This window comes from Peromyscus maniculatus, chromosome 5 (assembly GCF_049852395.1).
Source record: "Peromyscus maniculatus bairdii isolate BWxNUB_F1_BW_parent chromosome 5, HU_Pman_BW_mat_3.1, whole genome shotgun sequence".
Classification (NCBI taxonomy): domain Eukaryota; kingdom Metazoa; phylum Chordata; class Mammalia; order Rodentia; family Cricetidae; genus Peromyscus; species Peromyscus maniculatus.
The window spans coordinates 88331388-88352403 of NC_134856.1; the positions used below are offsets into that span (position 1 = coordinate 88331388).

At 37.8% G+C, this 21016-nt stretch overlaps 2 protein-coding genes across 4 annotated transcripts in view; both read left to right on the forward strand.

Annotated features, from left to right (window-relative positions):
- The first annotated feature begins 3 nt into the window (after positions 1 to 3).
- LOC102910900 (aldo-keto reductase family 1 member C13-like) overlaps positions 4 to 21016 on the forward strand; it is a 62967-nt gene continuing 41954 nt past the window's right edge. Inside the window, exon 1 of one of the 3 annotated variants that reach the window (XM_076572864.1) lies at positions 4 to 130. The gene's annotated coding sequence lies outside the window, so the exon portion shown is untranslated. The remainder of the gene's footprint in view (positions 131 to 21016) is intronic. The other 2 variants (XM_076572869.1, XM_076572865.1) reach the window with 2 other exon arrangements.
- LOC102913954 (aldo-keto reductase family 1 member C13) lies at positions 45 to 19078 on the forward strand. Its single transcript, XM_042270171.2, has 11 exons — positions 45 to 130; positions 3270 to 3435; positions 5407 to 5536; positions 8529 to 8696; positions 9109 to 9225; positions 10474 to 10551; positions 11054 to 11176; positions 11870 to 11979; positions 12569 to 12734; positions 17490 to 17572; positions 18809 to 19078. Exons 3-11 carry the CDS (start codon positions 5453 to 5455, stop codon positions 18849 to 18851), a joined length of 972 nt encoding a protein of 323 aa, XP_042126105.1. The 5' UTR covers positions 45 to 130; positions 3270 to 3435; positions 5407 to 5452; the 3' UTR covers positions 18852 to 19078.

Genomic DNA, 21016 nt, shown 5'->3' on the forward strand with positions numbered 1-21016 from the left:
AGTGAAACTCTTGGCTGCTCTCCCTATGGTGCTTTCTTCACTCTGGAATGCAGAAGAAGCAAGACTGGAACTGGAGTTGAGAGCAGGGGGAGCTGGCGACCTCCTGCAGGACATCTGGTGCTCAGTACAGGTCCACTTTTGATATAGAAATATAAGATAAATATTTTCCATTGCTATAGATTTTAGTTTATTGATAGAAATTTAAAGTTAATTTTGTTTTACTGTATGTATATTTCTACTTTTGTTTAAAGTACTTTGTTTGTGCAACTCATTTGTAATTGTATTGTATAATGGAGAAATACAGATTTCTACTCTTGTTTAAGGTATGTTTATGTAACTTATTTAAATTGTAATAGATAATTAAGAAATAAAGATTAATAATTAGTCTATAATAGTCAAACTTATAGTCATGTTAAGTTTTCTAGATATACATAGATATAATTCAATCAGGTAGTTAATCTTCAAACACTTCAAGACTACAGAATATGGCATTTAAAATGTTTTAAGAACTTTGACTTTCTGGACTTTGAGACATGCCTGCTCCTGACAGCACCAATCTATTTCAAGAAGATAATGTGCACTGAAGAAACTCTTTATGGAGTTTGCTTTCTTTGTGGCAAAAGTTAGCCAAGGGCAAAAAAGTGCCCTTTCATTGACTGCTGGATGATATGTTGTATAAATGAGACATGCAGGACATGTAGGAAGGTGAGCACTGAACTTTGCAAGGCAAGATGGTCCTTCAGTTTCCTGCCATGGGTGTTGGGCCACTCTGTTTCTTTTGCTTTTCTGTTTTACAGAATCTTGAGGTTCCTCTTTTCTTTTTTTAAATTTAATTTTATTTTATTTTACAAAACCATTCAGTTCTACCTAACAGCCACAGATTCCCTTGTTCTCCCCATTCCTGCCCCCATCCCCTTCCCCCCAGCCCACCCCTCATTCCTACCTCCTCCAGGGCAAAGCCTCCCCCAAGGACTGATATCAACCTGGTAGACTCAGTCCAGGCAGGTCCAGTCCCCTCCTCCCAGATTGAGCCAAGCGTCCCTGCATAAGTCCCAGGTTTCAAACAGCTAACTCATGCAATGAGCCCAGGATCTGGTACCACTGCCTAGATGCTTCCCAAACAGATCAAGCCAATCAACTGTCTCACCTATTCAGAGGGCCTGATCCAGTTGGGGGCCCCCTCAGCCTTTGGTTCATAGTCCATGTGTTTCCATTCGTTTGGCTATTTGTCCCCGTGCTTTATCCAACCTTGGTTTCAACAATTCTCGCTCATATAAAAACCCTCCTCTTTCTCGCTAATTAGACTCCCAGCGCTCCACTTGGGGACGAGCCATGGATGTCTGCATCCAGATTCCTCAGTCCTTGGATGAGGTTTCTGGCACAACTATTAGGGTGTTTGGCCATCCCATCACCAGAGTAGGTCAGTCCCGGCTGTCTCTCGACCATTGCCAGCAGTCTTTTGTGGGGGTATCTTTGTGGATTTCTGTGGGCCTCTCTAGCACTTTGTTTCTTCCTTTTCTCGTGTGGTCTTCATTTACCATAGTCTCCTCTTCCTTGTTCTCCCTCTCTGTTGTTGATCCAGCTGGGATCTCCCTCTCTCTTTCTCTCTACCCTCGCCCTTCATTGCTCCAACTCATGTCCAGGTTATTCATGTAGATCTCATTCATTTCTCCGTCATTGGGTGATCCTCGTGTCTTTCTTGGGGTCCTGTTTTCCAGGTAGCCTCACTGGTGATGTGAGTAGCAGTCTAGGTTCCACTTTTCTGCTGTTGAATTTCATTTCTCATTTAGGGCTGCCCACTTGTGTGTATAGCTGCATGCCTGTTGTTTGATTCAAGTTCAGGGAGGAATGCCTTTATGCTACCATCTGACTGAATGAGTTCAAAAATTATGATTGTACATTTTAATGGGATGAAAAATTCCAATGTGTGAGGAAAAATATTGTTTAGATTTCTGGGCCTTCAAAGATATTCAAAGAGAAACAATGACCTTCAATGACCTGCTGTGGTATTTTTAAGCCTTTGTGGCTTGGTTTCCTGTATCAGCTTATGGGGGTGGAAGTAGGACTCATTGCCACATGTTGAGGAGCTTGTTCACCATCAATCTGAGGATATGTCACATAAGCTGGGGTTTGGGGCAAAAGCTATAACCTCTACTTTGCCCCAATTTATAAAATACCCTTTAAAATTTATGATTATAACTAAAGAGCTGTGTACCGCCTTGTTATAACGTTCTGGTGGCACCCGAGCACACACAGTAAAGAGCAGTCATGATCAACTAGGGCTTTGTGAGGTCATGTGGGTCATGTTAAGAAAAGACACGTTGCTGCATACTGCAAACTTGGGGGAAATTTGGAACAAATATCCTCCTCCATTTGCTTGTATCACAGGACCTGGACTTCTCAGTTTTCATTCTAGTTTCTGCTCCTTTTAAATTTCCTTTCACCAACTCAACCATAGGATGTCTCAGGTATCATTTCACTAATGTCCATACTAACCCACTCATTTTCATACTAACTTCAGGGTGTCTAAGGTGGAAATTATTTTCCTACAGAGTCTAAATATGTGTCATTGGCACACCTCCAGGCTTAGCGGCACAACTGTCTTACACACTTAGGTGGATACCTGGAAAGTCAAATGTAATGTGTTTAAAATTCAACTCATTGTCTTCCTGGGAAAAATCTGCTCCATTTTCATTTCCTCAGCCAGCTCCTTCAGTTGTTGGCCTTACTAAATTTGGGGAGTTAACATGGAGTCCATTTCTTTTTTCTTACTATGTGTGTGATATATCAGAAAGCCTTGTTGACTCTATTCTTGAAAAAATTGTCATTTTACTCAAACTGTTGGCCATCTTCCCTGCTGGTGCTCTGATCCAAGCCTGTGCCATTTTACATATGAATTGTGAGAAGCCCAAGAGAACTTTATTAATTATGAGAAGTCTGAGAGAACTTACTTTCCTCCACACCTTCAGCATCTTCTTAATAAACACAGCCAATGGCCCTTTATAAACATACCTGTCATGTAGCAACTGTGCTGAGGAGTCATGATTATTTGGCTTTTTTTCCTGTGTAAATATGAGAAAGCACAAGCAATCATTGAGAAGGTCTAAGGAAGAATCAGAGCCCTTGAGGTAGCAAAGGAATCCCCCAAACCAGAAGGACAGGGTTGAGATTAGCTTGATGTTACCAAGCAGTGTAGTGGAAGAGCCAGACCCTGTAGGAGCTTCAACTTCTGATTCTAAATGTAGTCCTCTCCTTTCTCACCCTGGCAGCACGTGGAAGAAAGAAGCATGACTATGAATGAGACGTGAAGCATGTTCCCACATGAGAGAAGTTACTCCTGACGTCACAGTGTCTCACCTCACAGATGCTCTTCAGTTGTTACTACTTGATTCTCTGCTCATTGAAGCTCTTCAGTTTCATAGAACATTGTAATTGGTAGCACAAAATTACTTGGTCAGGAGTTTGTAGTTTTTGGTAACAACACTTAAGATTGTCTTCTCTAGGACATCAGCTTCCACACTGAAACATTTGTACACACACATACACACATACACACACTCAAACAGTCTGCAGACAATCAAAAGTAAAGTGTGGTAATGTTAAAAAGGAGTTTCATGAGTTCAGTAAGTGGAAGGAGTTAAAATTTCCATCAACAGATGAAGGTGTAAACAAGATGTGACATACATGTAAACAAGATGTGACATACATGTAAACAAATGCAATACTACCAAGCGTTAGAATGAACTATAGGCTCTTTATGTTACATTGATAGATCTCTATTTCTGTGCAACAGAAAATATGCACAAATGAAATATAGCTGATACTCTTTTCTAAATGATTCATTTTTATGTGGATAGATAATTTGTCTATCCACCACATGCATGTATTACCCATGGAAGCCAGAAGAGGGTGTGAGATCCCTTGGAGGTACATAACTGTGGACTGCCAAATGGCTGCTGAAATGAAACCTTCATACTCTCAAAAAGGAGCTGGTTCTCTTAACAGCAGAGCACTCTCTTCAGCCCTCGTTATATTTCTTAGTAAATACTTTTTTTTTCAGACTCCAACTTGACAGATATTAATTCTAGGTTGGAAAGAATATAGAAATGTTATTAATTACCATAACTGTTTCTTTCAGAAGAATGAAGTTTTATAAATTTCAGCCTTACCTTGTATGGAATGCACATTGTATGGCCACATTACATAAAAAATTATCACACATTCTGGTTTAAAATGTTCTGTTTTAGTGAAAACCAATATAGTCTATGTTTAATAGAATAAAAAAATACAGAATAGTATCTCATCAATAATTTACATTTACTCTCCCACTCCAAACTCATAGTAATTTGATTATTTTCAGTTTAGTTATGTTATGAATGTTCAATGAGGCTACAAACTATAAAATATTGATCTGCATTTAACATCTTATTTATAGTCATGTAAAATTTGGGCACTGAAGTGATGGCTCAGTGGTTAAGAGTGGTTGCTCTGAGGTCATGGGACAAGAAGTGTTGACCAACAATCTTATAACAAGCTAGGTTACCCATGACTGCTGGTAACTACAGCCCCAAGTGATGAGACACTCTCTTCTGGCACACCCAGCACATGTACACAAATATTTCAAAACTGTCTAACAAATGGATGCTATAGTAATATTTAAGTCCCCTTGCTTGTTGTAAAACCATATTCAGTAGCTCCCAATTGTTTATATAACACTAAGCACTATTCTGTGTTGTCCCCTTTATGCATTTCAGGATTGTACTCGTGACGATGACAATGGAAACATAGAAGAAAATTGTCAAAAAAAGACTAACCTCTTCTATTTATAATTGTTGACTAAATGTAATTGTTGAGTATCAAAATGTTTTAAATGTTCAATTATGGCTTCTTTGTTCTTTTAATATGTTTATATGGTGAGTTGCAGCTCATTATCTCCAATGATGGGTGGTCAAGTGAAAGCTTCATAATGATCAAAGGACAATAAATGTCTGAAATATTATAATTATTCAGTCACTCTCTTCTCCACAAATATAACATATGTGATAATAAGAGAAAATTATAGAAAACAAATACTTTAGCAGTATATAGTACTTTGTTTAAAATTCATCCTTCATATGAAAATGAGTGGTTTCCTTTCTTCCATGAGAGATACTGCTTTAACTTCTTGGCCTCCTCCTTTCTGCCAGCTGTCCATTAGACAGGCAATAGTAGTATTTAAACAGTAGGTATAGAGCAATATTGTTAAACTATTAGACAGACAGTAGCACTTGTTAATCATTATCTAGGGAGTAGAAAGGATTAATCATTAGCAAATAAGTAGGAATGGTTAACCACCAGAATAGGAGTGTCCCTTGTTAGCCATTAGACAGGAAGTTGATATATAATGTTTACCGCCTTCCCCTTTAGGGCACCAGAAGTTTCAGGACGTGCTTAGGCAGAGAAGTTGCAAGCCATGAGTTCCAAACAGCAGTTTGTCAAACTAAATGATGGCCACTTCATTCCTGCTCTGGGTTTTGGCACCTATAAACCCCAAGAGGTAAGACTGCATGATTCTCAGTTATTTCCAAGCTAGAGATATTCCATGTACAAGAAGGCAGAGCTTGCTCTGCATCAGGGTTTGATTGAGTCCCTACTTGTTTATTAATTTTGTTAAACAGAGGTTACAGCAGCATCTACAATTGGTGGCTGTGGGTAGGAGACCAAGCTGGTTCCCTAGATAGGCAGAGTCAGGATTCTGGCAGAACAGGGTCTTTCTCCATGCTTGCACTTCTCTGGGAGAAAGTTCCCTGATCCTGGTGATCCAGCAGAGAGGCATGCTTAATGGAGAACAAAGGGAAGGCCTAACTCTGAAAACATTTTCTTTGAGGATGGATGTTAGTGTTGTATATGATGGAGCTATAAGGTACATGCCTCAGTGGCATCGGATTATTTACTGTAACTCAGTCAGGAACTTCAGGGATAGGAAGAAAGATTTTTTTTTTTTAAAATCTTCTCTGGTTATTCTTGCTGTAGGCTTGGGAGCCTGGACTTGGCAGGATGTGACTGTGTCTTTTCTCTTGGATTTGCTTTTCTACCCCAGACCTGCCTGCGGGTATACTGTTCTTATTTGAAGCCTCTAAGAGTGAACTTGGTATGAATCTCCAGGCTCTGAGCTCCAGACTTAAAGGGACATATTCTTGACCTAACAATTCTGAGCACAATGCTTTTCCTATGTCTATGTTTCTCAGTTTGATAGAAGAGAATAACTTCACCAGATTGCCAATCAGCTTTCTTGGTTGCAGTGTGAAAGAGGACCTCTATGTTTATGTCTACAATCCATGACACTGTTTTTCCTTTCAAGGAGGAAAGATGCAGGGAAATTCGTGTGGTAACTCAGATTGTCTCCTTGTAGATTAATATATGAAACAAATATTTGAGGAATATTTCACTTTTGTTTTGGGGTAATCTTCAGCATTGCACAGTGAATACTATACCAGAGCTAAGTAAGCTCTCCCGTGTACAAATTCTCAACTGTGGGAAACTCACTGGAGTTTGTAATGCATCATTATGATAAGGGTAAGGAGGACCTACTAAAATGAGTGTGAATTATTGATCTTCATTAATGCATGTTAGGTTTAGAGCAATATTGCTGTGGGAAAACTCATTCAGTTCAGCCATTGTCTTTGGGGTACAAGCCCTAGGGCGTGGCTTCGTCTGTATGTGGCACCTTAAGAGCTGAAGGAGAGTCGTCGTGTACTCTCTTGGATGGTCAGAGGCCTGATGGTTGGTTCCCCAAAACCCTGGACAGAATGGAGGAGAACAACAGCTGAATAAGCAGTGGTGTTTACTTGTCCTGTGTCCGTGAGTGTATTATCCCCATTCTATATCTCAATAAATTCTAGAGATCCTTTCACAGACTCCTGTGGGTTCACTTAACACATGGTGGGCCCCAGAACTGAAAACATCAAAGTGTGCCGTTTCTTAACCTGGAGCGAATTTCTTATTTTGTAAACCTCCCGAGACTTTAATTCTGTGACAAAGGACCACTCCCCTTAACTTCAAATTTGTACATTTCCTTACTATTAGATTTATGCATGTAGAGATAGAGAAATCTGGAGAAATATATAGGATTTGGTTTTTTTTGCAAAGTGGCACAAAAATCAGGATCAGGTCAAGTCCAATGCTAAAGCTTCAGCGTTGCAGAGTGGCTTTAATCTTTGATAATTCAGGTTTGTTATCCACAGAAAGTGATACAAGCCAGAATTTAAGTCACTGTGCTTTTTCATGGAAAGATAACAGTAGAAATTATTAAAATAGTCAGAAATGGCTGTGTGATTTCCTTTTTAACCCCTTTGTATAATTTTTATGTTTACATATGAATTTGTTCCCTGGGTGTGTGGACGCTAGAGGTCAAAGTCTCCCTCTGCTGGTCTCACTTTGTTTTTGTGAGGACTGCCTCTGAGTCTGGAACTTCCTGATTCAGCTAGACTGGAGTCCAGTGAACTCCAGGGAGCACCCTGACTTTGTATCCCCAAGCACTGGGATTGCATGTGTATACTATTATGCCATACTCTGACTTTACATGAGGGCTGGGGGTCTGAACTAAGATTCTGAGAGTTGTTAGCAAACACTTTATTGATTGAGACATCTCCCCAGCCACAATCTTAAATCCTTTAATAAAAGAACTGTCATATCATTATCCAAATCACACAGTCAGGCAGTAGTTTTAGATTTAATTCCAGTCGTATCTATTTTAAACAAATGATCTTAGGCTGAAAGGGCTGACACCCCAAATGACTAATCTCGAATATGATGTAGGTAATTTATTTTTTAATGAGGATATATTCCTAGGGTCAATTTTCTCTTCCTGTTAGTATTTAGGTCTTTCAGGTAAAGAGAATGAATATACAGAAAGACTGGCCTAGGACACTGTTCTCTGCCCAACAAGTCCATAATATTAACCTGGCCTTGCTTAGTGTCTGTGATCTTTGCTTTCTTATCCCTTTGTGGCAACGTCTTAGCTGGGGTCAAGGAGGACACTGTTCTCCTTGTAATTGTGCTTTATCTCAAGCAGATTTCCTTGTGTTCATTTTTGCTTAGTAACACCACTACATAAATTGAGTGTGACTTTCAAGCAAACAGTTGAACCCAAGGTGAGCTTGGCATTCATCAGTGCCAATAAGTATCCAGGACTGCATGGGTATAAAGAAGTTTTCAGATGTGAAAGTCTTGCTATTAATTAGGAAAGACCCCAAGAAAGCAATTTTGACTCATTGCCTGAAATGTGGGACAAAATATAGGCAACCATTTGAGTCTGTGGAGATACTCCATTTTCTGTGACATCTACAATGTTTCTGGAGAATTTGTTGTGTTTTGTAGAGTAGAAAGTGGAAATTCAAGGATCGGGGACTAGGCTCTTGCCTAACAAGTGATCTGAGGATGACTGAAATACAAAATTCTTTCTAATCTAGTATACCCTCATCTAGGCTTATTCTGAACTAGGTGTCATAACATGCATCTCTAAATACCTCTTTTGGTTGTTCCTCTAGGTTCCCAAGAGTAAGTCACTGGAAGCTGCAAACCTAGCTATAGGTGTTGGGTACCGCCATATTGATACTGCTTTTGCATATCAAATAGAAGAGGAGGTTGGACAGGCGATTCAAAGCAAAATTAAAGCTGGCATTGTAAAGAGAGAAGACATGTTCATCACTACAAAGGTATTGTTTTTATAGTATGCAAGTGTGCAAATTATTGAAATATAATATAAGGAAGTGAAAATTATATTACTTGATCAGAAGTTGGTTAAAGGAGTCAGTTGCAGAAATGGTGAGTGAAAGTAATAGTGGATTATAATGTTTATGAAAAATATTTCAGTTGTTGGATGTTATTAGTAGTATGTGTTTTATTTCTTGAGTAATTTCCTTTCATTGTTCAATAAACAAGCTACCAATAACAAAAATATATAATTGAGTTCACATTGTTAACTAGGAGTAAAGTAAATTCTGGTATAAAGGGAATGATTATAACTTTCCTTCAAGTACAAAACATATTTCAGTATTAGGATTAATAAGTGGGCATGTTTATGCAATCTATTAATTGATCACAACTTGTGTTCTTCAACTTCTGTAGCTTTGGTGCACTTATTTTCGGCCAGAGCTGGTCCAGTCTAATTTGGAAAAATCACTGAAAAGACTTCAACTGGACTATGTCGATCTTTACCTTATGCATTACCCAGTGCCGATGAAAGTAGGTGATTTGTATTGTCAAATGTATTTATTTTTGAATGGGGGCATGGAAATAATTTTTATGGATGGTTGAGACAAGTTTCCATTATAATTTCATATAACTTCATATAGTTAGTTTATGTTATTAAACTTCTGAGTAGGTTCTACAAAAAGTTTACTGGATTATGAAATGAGGTGCCCAAGAATTTTTCAGAATCACAGAGTAGAAGTAACTTCCAGAAAATCTTGTATGTACACATCTTTCATATTTATTTGTATTACTAGGTGTTTGCTTGGGTCTTGCCCCTATTTTCTCTCTTATTGGTAATAGAGGCCCAAGATAGTATCAGCTTCAAGGTCTTTGACACTTTATGGCTTCTCTGCATCTTTTGTATCATAATCAATCTTGCACTCAGTCCTGATTGGCTATCCTTGGCTCTCATGCCTGCCCTTGGGCCCACATGTATTCATACTTATTATTTATACTGGGACTAGATTCATATAAATTCTTGGTGGAGGTCAAGGCCATGCATTGACTGGGCTTCCCTGTGAATAGGAAACATTTTCTTTTTTTCCCAAAAGAAAGAGTAGATAAAAGAACACAGGTCAATTAGTAGGTCTCATTTTGTTGTTTGAAAATATTATTTAGGTGCAAGAATTATATATATTTGTGTGTGTTTAATTAAAAACAATTAAAGAAAGAGAGGGCATGGATTTGAGAGACAGCAAAGGCATACATTGGAGGGTTTGGAGGGAGGAAAGGGAAGGAGAAAAATGTTGTACTTATAATTTTAAAAATAAAATTATTATAAGAAAGAAAATATTTAATTACTTATATAATTAACATAAGAAAATACAGCAAAACTGAGCTGCTAAAGGTAATTTGTACAACTCTACATGTGTATCACTTTGCAAACACAGTGCATAGGATGATGGCTCACTACTTTATGGCTGTTTATTGTCTTATTTCATGATAGTCTTTAAAAATTTTTAAAAATATTTGTTTAATATGTATGGGTGTTTGGCTTGTGTGTATGTCTGTGCACTATTGTCTGAGGAGGCCAGAAGAGGGCATTGCCCATGTAATGTATTTACAAATAGATGTGACCCATACTGTAGGTGCTGTGAATTGAACCCAGGTCCGCTGAAGAGAAGCCAGTGCTTAATCACTGAGCAATATCTCCAGCTCCTCTAAGACATTTTTAAAAGCCTTACTATAGGCGACACAAATGTTCTTGTGAGATTTATTTAACAAACATTTCTCTTCCAGCCAGGGGATGATGATTTTCCAAAAGATGACCAAGGGAAAGTACTACTGGACAAAGTGGATTTCTGTGTCACGTGGGAGGTGAGTGCCTTTCTAAAGGACAATAGAGCAAGCAGAAGGAGGGAGAGCCAGCTCATTTTCCGTTCAGTATAGAAATTCATTTACATGCATACATAGTTGCTGGAGTAGAAGGGGAGAAATGCATTACTAAAATGTAAGGGATGGAAAATGAAGAAGCACTCAGAATAACAAGGAATATGTGTTATTTTGCTACCTTATCTAATAGCATCCTCAAATTTCTAGTGATGTCATAGAAATATATCTTTGCCTGGCATCTTATTCTTAATATCACCATTCTTGACTTCTTCATATTTAAGTCCAGTGATCACCCGGGCAATACACCCCTCCCTACCTTTTTTTAGTGTCTGTAATCAAACTTAGGGCCTTGTACATACTAGCAAGTGTCCCAATGTTGAACTGTATGTCTCACTCTAGATAATTTTTTTAAACTGTTCCATCTTCTCTTTATATTGATGTAGCCAATTGCAAGTATGGCCCTTCACAACCTCTTTCTCATCACCAGGCATTGGAGAAGTGTAAGGATGCAGGATTGGTCAAGTCTATTGGGGTGTCCAACTTTAACCACAAGCAGTTAGAGAGAATCCTGAATAAGCCAGGACTTAAGTACAAGCCTGTCTGCAATCAGGTAAGGATTCTCATTCCCTCCTCATTTCTCATGCTTTTCCTCACTCTGTACTGCTGACATCTGTCCATTTGCCCTCTGTAGAAGTGATTTTCATTTTGTGGAAAAGAGGATTCTGAGAGCAGTAGCATTGCTTCAAAACATGGAGGAGATTATAAATTTAACCTTGGACTATTAAAGTGTTGGTGAGAATGGGGATATAATTTATTACCCCACTGTTGGCGAATGTACAAATTTAAAGTTAGTCCAGTAGGCAGAATTTGAGGCCAGGGGAAAGTGATCTTCTCCTTGAACTGCGAATCATGAGGAAGCATCGGACATTTTGTTGAGAGATTGAGTTAAAATAAAAATCACTCAGTGTTCAGCACTTAAGTGGAGTTCAGATGCTTCTCATCATCTTATTATGGTCCTTTCTGATGATTTTATTAAGCTTAGCAGCTGGCATCTTTATTCATGAACTTCCTTGCTGACCCCTAACTACTTTTTGACACAAAAACTTGCCCAGTCAAATGTTGTTTACCAGAATCTTTGAAAATTAGTTCTTTTGCCTTTCAAGAAAAATTGCAACTGTTTTAAATTCAAAGGTGATATTGCATATAATTTTCTTAGTCTACTTTATTGACTTTAAGCATTTTTATTCATCATAATATGAACATATGATACAATCTGATATCTTTCTATAATACTCTTTCATAGGTTGAATGCCATCTTTATTTAAACCAGAGTAAGCTGCTGGATTACTGTAAATCAAAAGACATTGTTCTCGTTGCTTATGGTGCTCTGGGAACTCAACGATATAAAGAATGGTAATATGAAAAAGAGTATACCTGAAGCAAGACTGTCAATTAGCATCATGACACTCAGTTCTCAGGGAGAGAGGGATCTTTCTTTAAAAGAACCTGGTGAAGCAGAAGTTGGTGGTTCAGGGACTCCTGAGTAGCCCTGGAGTCAGTTTCTTTTCCCATCGGTCCGACAGAATACTTGTACAAGAGAAACTTCAGGGAGAAAGGGCTGGTTATGGTGCACAGTTCTAGGCTACAGACCATAATGGTAGGGAAGTCAGGGTGTCAGGAGCTGGAAGCCGTGGTACCTTCACATTACAATCAAAACGCAGAGAATGACAGAAGAACACTAATGATCTCAGCACTTTCTCCATTTATACAGTCCAGGGGAATGGTTGCAGTCACAATTAATATGGGCCTTCCCACATCAATTCTCATAATAAGATAATGCCCTACAGGCATCCCTGAAGCCCATCTTCCCAATGATTCTAGACTTTGTCCAGTTGACAGTTATCCATAACTATCATGTCCAGTCTAGTATGTGTCCTCTACTGTGATTTGAAGCACCACCAAACACCTTGGCCTCAGCAGCTCATTTTTACTTTCCTGCTAGGGTGGACCAGAACTCTCCAGTTCTCTTGAATGATCCAGTTCTTTGTGATGTGGCCAAAAAGAACAAGCGAAGCCCTGCCCTGATTGCTCTTCGATATCTGCTTCAGCGTGGGGTTGTGCCCCTGGCCCAGAGTTTCAAAGAAAATGAGATGAGAGAGAATTTGCAGGTGATGAGCTCTCCTTCTCAGAGTTGTTATATAGCATCTTCCATGTGCTTGCTTCCTTCAAATTTCTGTGAACATTTTTTAGTTCAAGCCTATATTTCACACATTTTATATACATGTGAGCTTTAAGGTGCATTGAGAAATGTTTTGGCTACAACATAAACAGCAGCGTGACTTGATAATAGTGTTGGAGATGATGTAGAATTTGCTTTGCTTTTTTTAGCTAATTACTAGATACCCCTTTCCTATGCATTTCTTTTTTTATTTTGTGAAATGAGGGATCTGGATTGAGTAACTTTGATTCTACAAATTTTTATGGTTTTTCTTTTAATTCTATGTATGTTGAGATATTCTAATACTCATTATATGCATGTATATTGATTAATTGTATGTTTCTGTCTTACTCATTTACCTGAGTTTTTTTTTTTGAAATTTCACATAAGTATACTTTATTATAGTATAAAATATTAGTAGTTAGTAAAGAAACCATTCTTAAGTAGTTTAATATAAATAACTACTTAAGAATATTCTTTGATTTGAAACATTTGCTTTACTTTAGCCTGGACTCAGTGAAAATTATCTGTCTTTGCTGAGTTGCACATCTCTTCAAGGACCTCTTGTACATATATTCAGGACAATGCTGCCTCTCAGTCTCAGTGGACTGATCTTCTCCTCAGTTCCATATAGGTTTCCTACAACTGACAAGTTTCCCAGGTTTCTGCACTTAGCCCTAAACCAAACCAGTGAGAAGCCTTTTATGACAAGCGCAGGGTTGAAGAATCAGTTCTTCTGTTATGTTCAAGTGTCCAGTGAAAGTTGCACAACTGCCAAGATTCAAGGGGTGACAAGTAGATATCTCTTCCATGGGGGACGTTGTAAGTCACTTCAACAGTGTGCAGATCAAGAGTGTGGATTGGTTCCCAAAAGCCAGCCAATGCATTTGAGACAGCCCTTGCTCCCTGTAGATGTAACCAACCGACTTATTAAATAAGAAACACAGAACCAATGCAAAGGAGAAAGCCAAGAGATCAGAGCTAAAAGCCTTACCCGCCTGCTGCAGCTAACCTCTTTAGCCAAGAGATCTCTCCAAAAGAGAGCTACTTCCTGTGTGTTTGTCTTTATTTTGTCTTTCTGTTCTGCCTCCTCATTGGTTGTAAACCCAAACACATGACTGCCTTGTCACTGCCTGTCTGTAGAGACTTCCAGGTCTTCTATGGTTGGTATTGAGATTAAAGGCATGTGTCTCCAATGCTGGCTGTATCCTTGAACACACAGAGATCTACCTAGCTCTGCCTACCAAGTGCTGGGATTAAAGGTGTGTACTACCCCGCCACGCTCTTGCTATGGCTCTAATAGCTCTGAATCCCAGGAAACTTTATTTATTAACATACAATTAAAATCACTTTTCAGTACAAATAAAATACCATTATAGCTCCCACTGTTAGGAGTCCCACAAGTAGACCAAGCTACACAATGGTCACACGTGTGTGGAGGACCTCAGTTGGTTCCATTCAGGCTTTCTGGCTGTTTGTCCAGATTCTGTGAGCTCCTACAAGTCCAGGTTGTCAGGCAAGAGTCCCCTTCCCTATTTTACCAAGGCTTTGTGTTATTTCCACTTAACTGTTCTCTAAATTGTAGTTTTTATATGTTGTAAAGCATGGATCCAGAAAGATGTATGTAAATTTAAATGACTTATTCAGAATAATTACATTTATGAGTTCTTTTCTGTGTTCAATTGTTTTATTTACTCTCTCCCACTCCCCTAATTATGTATCTTACTAGATTCATAAGTTGTTACACTGTTGACAAATTTCCTTGTTCTTCCCTCCATCCTTCATCCTTCTCTGTCTCCATATTTTTAAGGCACCAAGAGACTTATCACTGCATATGTTTTTTTTTTGTTTTTTTTTTTTGTTTTGTTTTTTTTTAACTCTTATAAAGGAAAACATTTAATTGTATGGCTTACGTTTTCAGAGGTTCAGTTCATTATCATCATTGTGGGACACACAGTGTGCTGTAGAGGTAGCTGAGAATTCTACATCTTGAGCAGGCAGCAGGAAGTGAACTATCTAACCGGGCATCATTTGAGCATATATGAGAACTCAAAGCCCATCTCCACAGTGACAAGCTTCCTCCAAACAAAGCCACACCTACCCCACCAAGGCCACACCTCCTAACAATGCCACTCCCTTTGAAGGTCATTTTCTTCCAAACCAGCATAGAGTATTAATTGAAACTTTGGAAATAAAATAAAATAAAATTTTGAAAAGTGATGAACATGCAAAGAAAGTATGACTTACCTTTTAAAGTGACATTGAAAAAGTGGAAATAGTGTACATGCACTTAATTTTTTTTTCTTTTTTTTGTGATATATATTTTTTATTTTACAATATCATTCAGTTCTACATATCAGCCATGGGTTCCCCGATTCTCCCCCCTCCCACACCCTCCCCTTACCCCCAGCCCACCCTCCATTCCCACCTCCTCCAGGACAAGTCCTCCCCCGAGGACTGTGATCAACTTGGTAGACTCAGTCCAGGCAGGTCCAGTCCCTTCCTCCCAGACTAAGCCAAGTGTCCCTGCATAAGTTCCAGGTTTCAGACAGCCAACTCATGCAATGAGCACAGGACTTGGTCCCACTGCCTAGATGCCTCCCAAACTGATCAAGCCAATCAACTGTCTCACTTATTCAGAGGGCCTGATCCAGCTGGGAGCCCCTCAGCCTTTGGTTCATAGGTCATGTGTTTCCATTCATTTGGCTATTTTTTTTTAATAATTGAGTAAAACTGAAATTTATTATATGCCACAGTTGTCCTAGGGACCTCCATGCTATATATATAGCCTCTATGGTTCTATGGGTTGTGGTCTGATTGGTCTTTATTTTATATCTAGAATCCACCAATGAGTGAGTACATACCATAACTGTCTTTCTGGGTTTGGGTTACCTCACTCAGGATGATTTTTTCTAGTTCCATCCATTTGCCTGCAAATTTCATGCTTTCATTGTTTTTCTCTGCTGAGTAGTACTCCATTGTGTATATGTACCACATTTTTTTTCATCCATTCTTCCATTGATGGGCATCTAGGTTGTTTCCAGGTTCTGGCTATTACAAATAGTGCTGCTATGAACATAGCTGAGCATGTATCTTTATGGTATAAATCAGCATTCCTTGGGTAGATGCCCAAGAGTGGGATGGCTGGGTCTTGAGGTAGTTCGATTCCTAATTTTCTAAGAAACCGCCATACTGATTTCCACAGTGGTTGTACAAGTTTACATTCCCACCAACAGTGGAGGAGTGTTCCCTTTGCTCCACATCCTCTCCAACATTGGTTGTCATTGGTGTTTTTGATCGTAGCCATTCTGACAGGTGTAAGGTGGTATCTCAGAGTCGTTTTGATTTGCATTTCTCTGATGATTAAGGATGTTGAGCATTTCTTTAAATGTCTTTCAGCCATTTGTAGTTCTTGTTTTGTGAATTCTCTGTTTAGCTCTTTAGCCCATTTTTTAATTGGACTGTTCAGTGCTTTGATGTCTAGTTTCTTGAGTTCTTTATATATTGTGGAGATCAATCCTCTGTCAGATGTGGAGTTGGTGAAGATCTTTTCCCAATCTGTTGGCTGTCTTTTTGTCTTACTGATTGTGTCTTTTGCCCTGCAAAAGCTTCTCAGTTTCGAGAGGTCCCATTTATTAATGGTTGTGCTCAGGGTCTGTGCTGTCGGTGTTTTATTTAGGAAATGGTCTCCGGTGCCAATGCGTTCAAGAGTGCTTCCTATTTTCTTTTCTATTAAGTTTAGTGTAACTGGATTTATGTTTAGGTCTTTGATCCACTTGGACTTGAGTTTTGTGCATGGTGACAGATATGGATCTATTTGTAATCTTTTACATATTGACATCCAGTTATGCCAGCACCATTTGTTGAAGATACTTTCTTTGTTCCATTGTATAGTTTTGGCTCCTTTGTCAAAAACCAGGTGTTCATATGTGCATGGATTAATGTCAGGGTCTTCAATTCGATTCCATTGGTCCGTATGTTGGTTTTTATACCAGTACCAAGCTGTTTTTATTACTATAGCTCTGTAGTAGAGTTTGAGGTCCGGGATGGTGATGCCTCCAAGGGTTGCTTTATCGTATAGGATTCTTTTAGCTATCCTGGGTCTTTTGTTTTTCCATATAAAGTTGAGTATTTTTCTTTCCAAGTCTGTGAAGAATTGTGTTGGGATTTTGATGGGGATTCACTGCATATGTTTTAAGATGTGAACAATTAGTGAAAATCATTTTGAAGTAAAAAATGTCTCAAATTTAAATAAGAAGATCCTTTTGAAAGCCAGCTCTTTTATCCTACATGAACATGATATATTTAGAATTTGGATACATCTTGAGTTATATAATATTGAATGAGCAATTGTTCACATTTTAGTTATTCATTGATTTATTACAAAATGTAACTTCCCATGCAAATTACTGTCTTGTGTGATATATTTCAAAAATTTGCTTTAGATTTCTTGGCAACTATGTAGGCGATGCCACTGTCTTTGAATGATGTTAAATGTTTCGTTTGTATTTTCTCATCTGTGGCACTGTGTAATTTTAATATATCTCAAAAGCAGTTTTCTTTCATTTTTAGTTAATATTTATTAACCATGGATGTTTTGCTAAACAATGTTCATTATTTTTAGAAACATATGTACTACTCACATTGCCTTTGAGACATAAAATCTGATTCATTCAAATGCTAAAACCTTTTGTTTTCCTGAAAGGTTTTTGAATTCCAGCTGTCTCCGGAGGATATGAAAACCCTAGATGGCCTGAACAAAAATTTTCGATATATTGCAGCTGACTTGTAAGTAATCTTAATAAACACCTCACCTCAATTTGTTTCCGGTCCAAGAATCTCCCTCGCTCTTCCATTCATGATGGTTCAGAAACCAAATGTCCTATTTATCTGTAGCAAGTTTCCCATGGGGATAGTTCATACAGCATTTATCCCTAGATTTTTGAAATTATGCATGGATCATCACAAAACAGAGAAAGTTTTGAAAGGCATGTTCAAAAGTAAGAAAAGAACCTTCAGGAAAAAACACTATTGCAAAGGAGCATTAATAGCCATCCCAAAGATCTTTAGTTTCCCTTCATGCTCTATATAGTTACAAAATTTGATACTGGAAATAGGTTATAAATTGCAAATGAAGATTGCATATATATATGTACATATTCATCTATCTATCATCTATCTATATCTTCTGCTTGTTGGAATTTTAATTCTCAATAGAAATAAATATAATAATGTTTGAAGGAGAATTAGAAAATCTACAATAACATGTAAAATTGGTATATGTGTTATCATTAGTAAGATTTTTTTAGTAGAGAGCAGAATGAGGCAAAGCAGAGATCTAGCTCAGTGAGTGAGCCATTGTTGTAAGTAATGAATAATTCTTGTCACACTTTAACAATGAATGATTTTTATCTCTGCATATTTTGGATTGTTATTTGTATATAGAGGTCTACATATTATACAGTTAGCTCCTTGGACATGGATGCCCATCTTATTAATATCATTCTTTCCTGAGTCTAATACATTACTTTGTGCATAATGGGCAGTGAGTGAATAATTAATGGACTACTAATAATTAAATGGAAGTGAAAGTAGTAGGCATAAATCATATTTTAAGGCATATTAAGGCATTTTCGTGTTGATCAATATCTAGAGTTATCTTGAACTAAAGTGACTCATATTTTTTCTCCTTTCTTTGGAGACTGAAGTTCAGAAGGATTTTTGGCTCTTCTTTCTTTGATAGGTGAAAAAATGAAGCTAAGGGAGATGAGTCTTTATGAACACTGGTCTTTGTGTGTTCTGTTCTAGGCAAAGGGACATAGTTGGAAAAATGTATAAATAAATGATATTTTTAAAACATTTCTAATAAATGTTTGTAAGTGACTGTAAGAATATCACCTTCCGCAACATGTCAGGGAATGAAGGGATGAACTTTCACCTTGATGGTGACTTCCTAGATGTCAAGTGTTTTACACTGCAAAAGTGGATCATACAGTGCATGTTTGCTTTTATTTCCTATTTCAGTCTTGTTGGCCATCCTGAATATCCGTTTTCTGAGGAATATTAACATGAAGACTTTGTCATGACTCTGACTCTGACTGAAGTTATGGCACAGTGTGTGGACAGTGATGTTGGTGATTTGACTCAGATGCTGTTTGGTGGATGCCTCATTTCAGTCAATCTAGGCTGCTTAGCAACTCTCACATTCATCTGAAACTCCGGCTAACAGTCTTGAAAAAAGGGGATTTAATTTTCATGATGCTTCAAAATAAATATAACATGTTCTCCTCAAAAGATACTTTATTTTATTTTATTTTTTTAATGAATCATTATAACACAAAACTGGTTTTGGTGGAAGTCTGTGGGTAGTGTTTGGAGATGATGATTTCCATTTTATAAATATTTCAGACTTGGGTTAGGTGGTATTTTCAGACCAGGGAATGGCTGTTAGTAGTTATTTATGAGTCAGTGGTCCTCTAGCCATGAGTCAACAGGAAAACATGGCACACAGTCTGTGATTTTCAGTCTGGAAGGTGAGACACACATGGAAAAATTGACCAACAGTTCTCAGGCTCTCTCTAGCTGTTTAGCATTAGAGTCTTGGAATTGGAGAGTGAGGCATTCTTGAAAAGGTTAGACTAAAAAGGTGACATGAGAACCAGCCTAATAGGACCATTCAAATTCAGGATGGGGGACTTCAGGAGGAGGGAGTTGATCATAGCTCTAACTAGAAATGATGCCAAGGTTGATTTTTTTTCCCCTAACTCTTTTCTTTCTCTTTTTTTTTTTTGAAGATAATTACATCTCACAAACAAAAGGAGATTTTCACAAATTTAATACAAGAACATATCAGAGAGTTATTCCTAGCATTATTTTTGTAAAGATACAAAAAAGAGAACAAATTTTAATTTCAATGAATTTAAAAATACTTACAAGAATTGTGATGCATTGATGGAATGTGATCTCTGAATCCCTGAAAATTTAGTGTGTAAAGATATCAACACAATGTTGGACTAGGAAGCTTCAAATTTTCCCCATGGAAACATCAGAAAAACCATGTAACCTAGGCCTACTGTCTAGTAAGCTCTGGTAAGCAGTCAGCTGTTTACAGAAACCAAGTAAAGATGCAACTGTTAGTAACAACAGGATCCCCAAATAGGTAGTTTTACATCTCACACTGAGAAGATCTGTCTGTCTGGGAGCATGTGGTCTTGATATATAGGTGGCATCAACAGTTATCAGTTATTTTTTCTTCAAAGCAACTGATCTCATTGGTCCCAATATGCGAAATCTGTCCTTATCATTTCAGAACAATTTCCTTAATACTTCCATTCTCACATAAAGCCGCACCTCATAAATAGCAGTTGACATTAGATAGCAAGTCTAGGTTTATGGTGCTTTCTTTAGGAATTTTACAAATTATTTCCCACAGAATCTTTATGTACCAAAGAAAATATTTTTGGATATGAAAATGACTAAAATGATGACCAGTAGATTTTTCTCAATGTTTAGAAAATTGACAAGGAATTTTATGTTTTAGGAAAGAATTGATTACTTAATACACCACTACCCTTTTCCCACATTAATTCTAATTTACTATTGCTCAATATATTTTTTGAAAAAAATATTTTTATTTTATGCATATGTGTGCTTGTCTGTATATATGTCTGTGTACTACGGGAGATTAGAAGATGGTATTAGTCCCTTAGAACTGGAATTACAGACGATTACGAGCCATCATGTGGGTACTAGGAATCAAAACCTAGATTCTCTGGAAAAGAATCAATTTCTCTTTAATGAGTCATCTCTCCAGACCATGTTGCTCAATATTTTGATCTTCGTTTAGATTCATAACAGCCTATAATCTTGTGGATTCACAAATGTTACAAAATTCTAGGAGATTTTAGATGTGTGGAAAATGCAATGGAAGATGGGTGTGTAGCCTTTGTTACCTTCACTTGCAATTGTTAGGATATCTCTGCGTTATAAACCTACATCATATTGGCTGAAGTATTACAGAAATATTTACTTCCACAACAAGAAGTGTGGTGAGAGACCACACTCTGGATATTGTTCAGTGAGCATCCTTATCTTCTTCCCTCTCTACTGGCACTAATTCTGTGTGTTGACCTCATGGGGGAATGAAGCTACAGTAACTTCAGATCTCATGGAGCAGTAGTACAATATCCAACAGGAAAAAAAATCCATCCTTTAAAAGCTTCAGTTACAAAG

Coding starts and splice junctions, on each gene's coding strand:
- LOC102913954 (XM_042270171.2), top strand. CDS start 5,453: ATGAGTTCCAAACAGCAGTTTGTCAAACTAAATGATGGCCACTTCATT. Junction 9,226..10,473: donor ATTACCCAGTGCCGATGAAA/GTAGGTGATTTG, acceptor TTTCTCTTCCAG/CCAGGGGATGATGATTTTCC. Junction 11,177..11,869: donor ACAAGCCTGTCTGCAATCAG/GTAAGGATTCTC, acceptor ACTCTTTCATAG/GTTGAATGCCATCTTTATTT.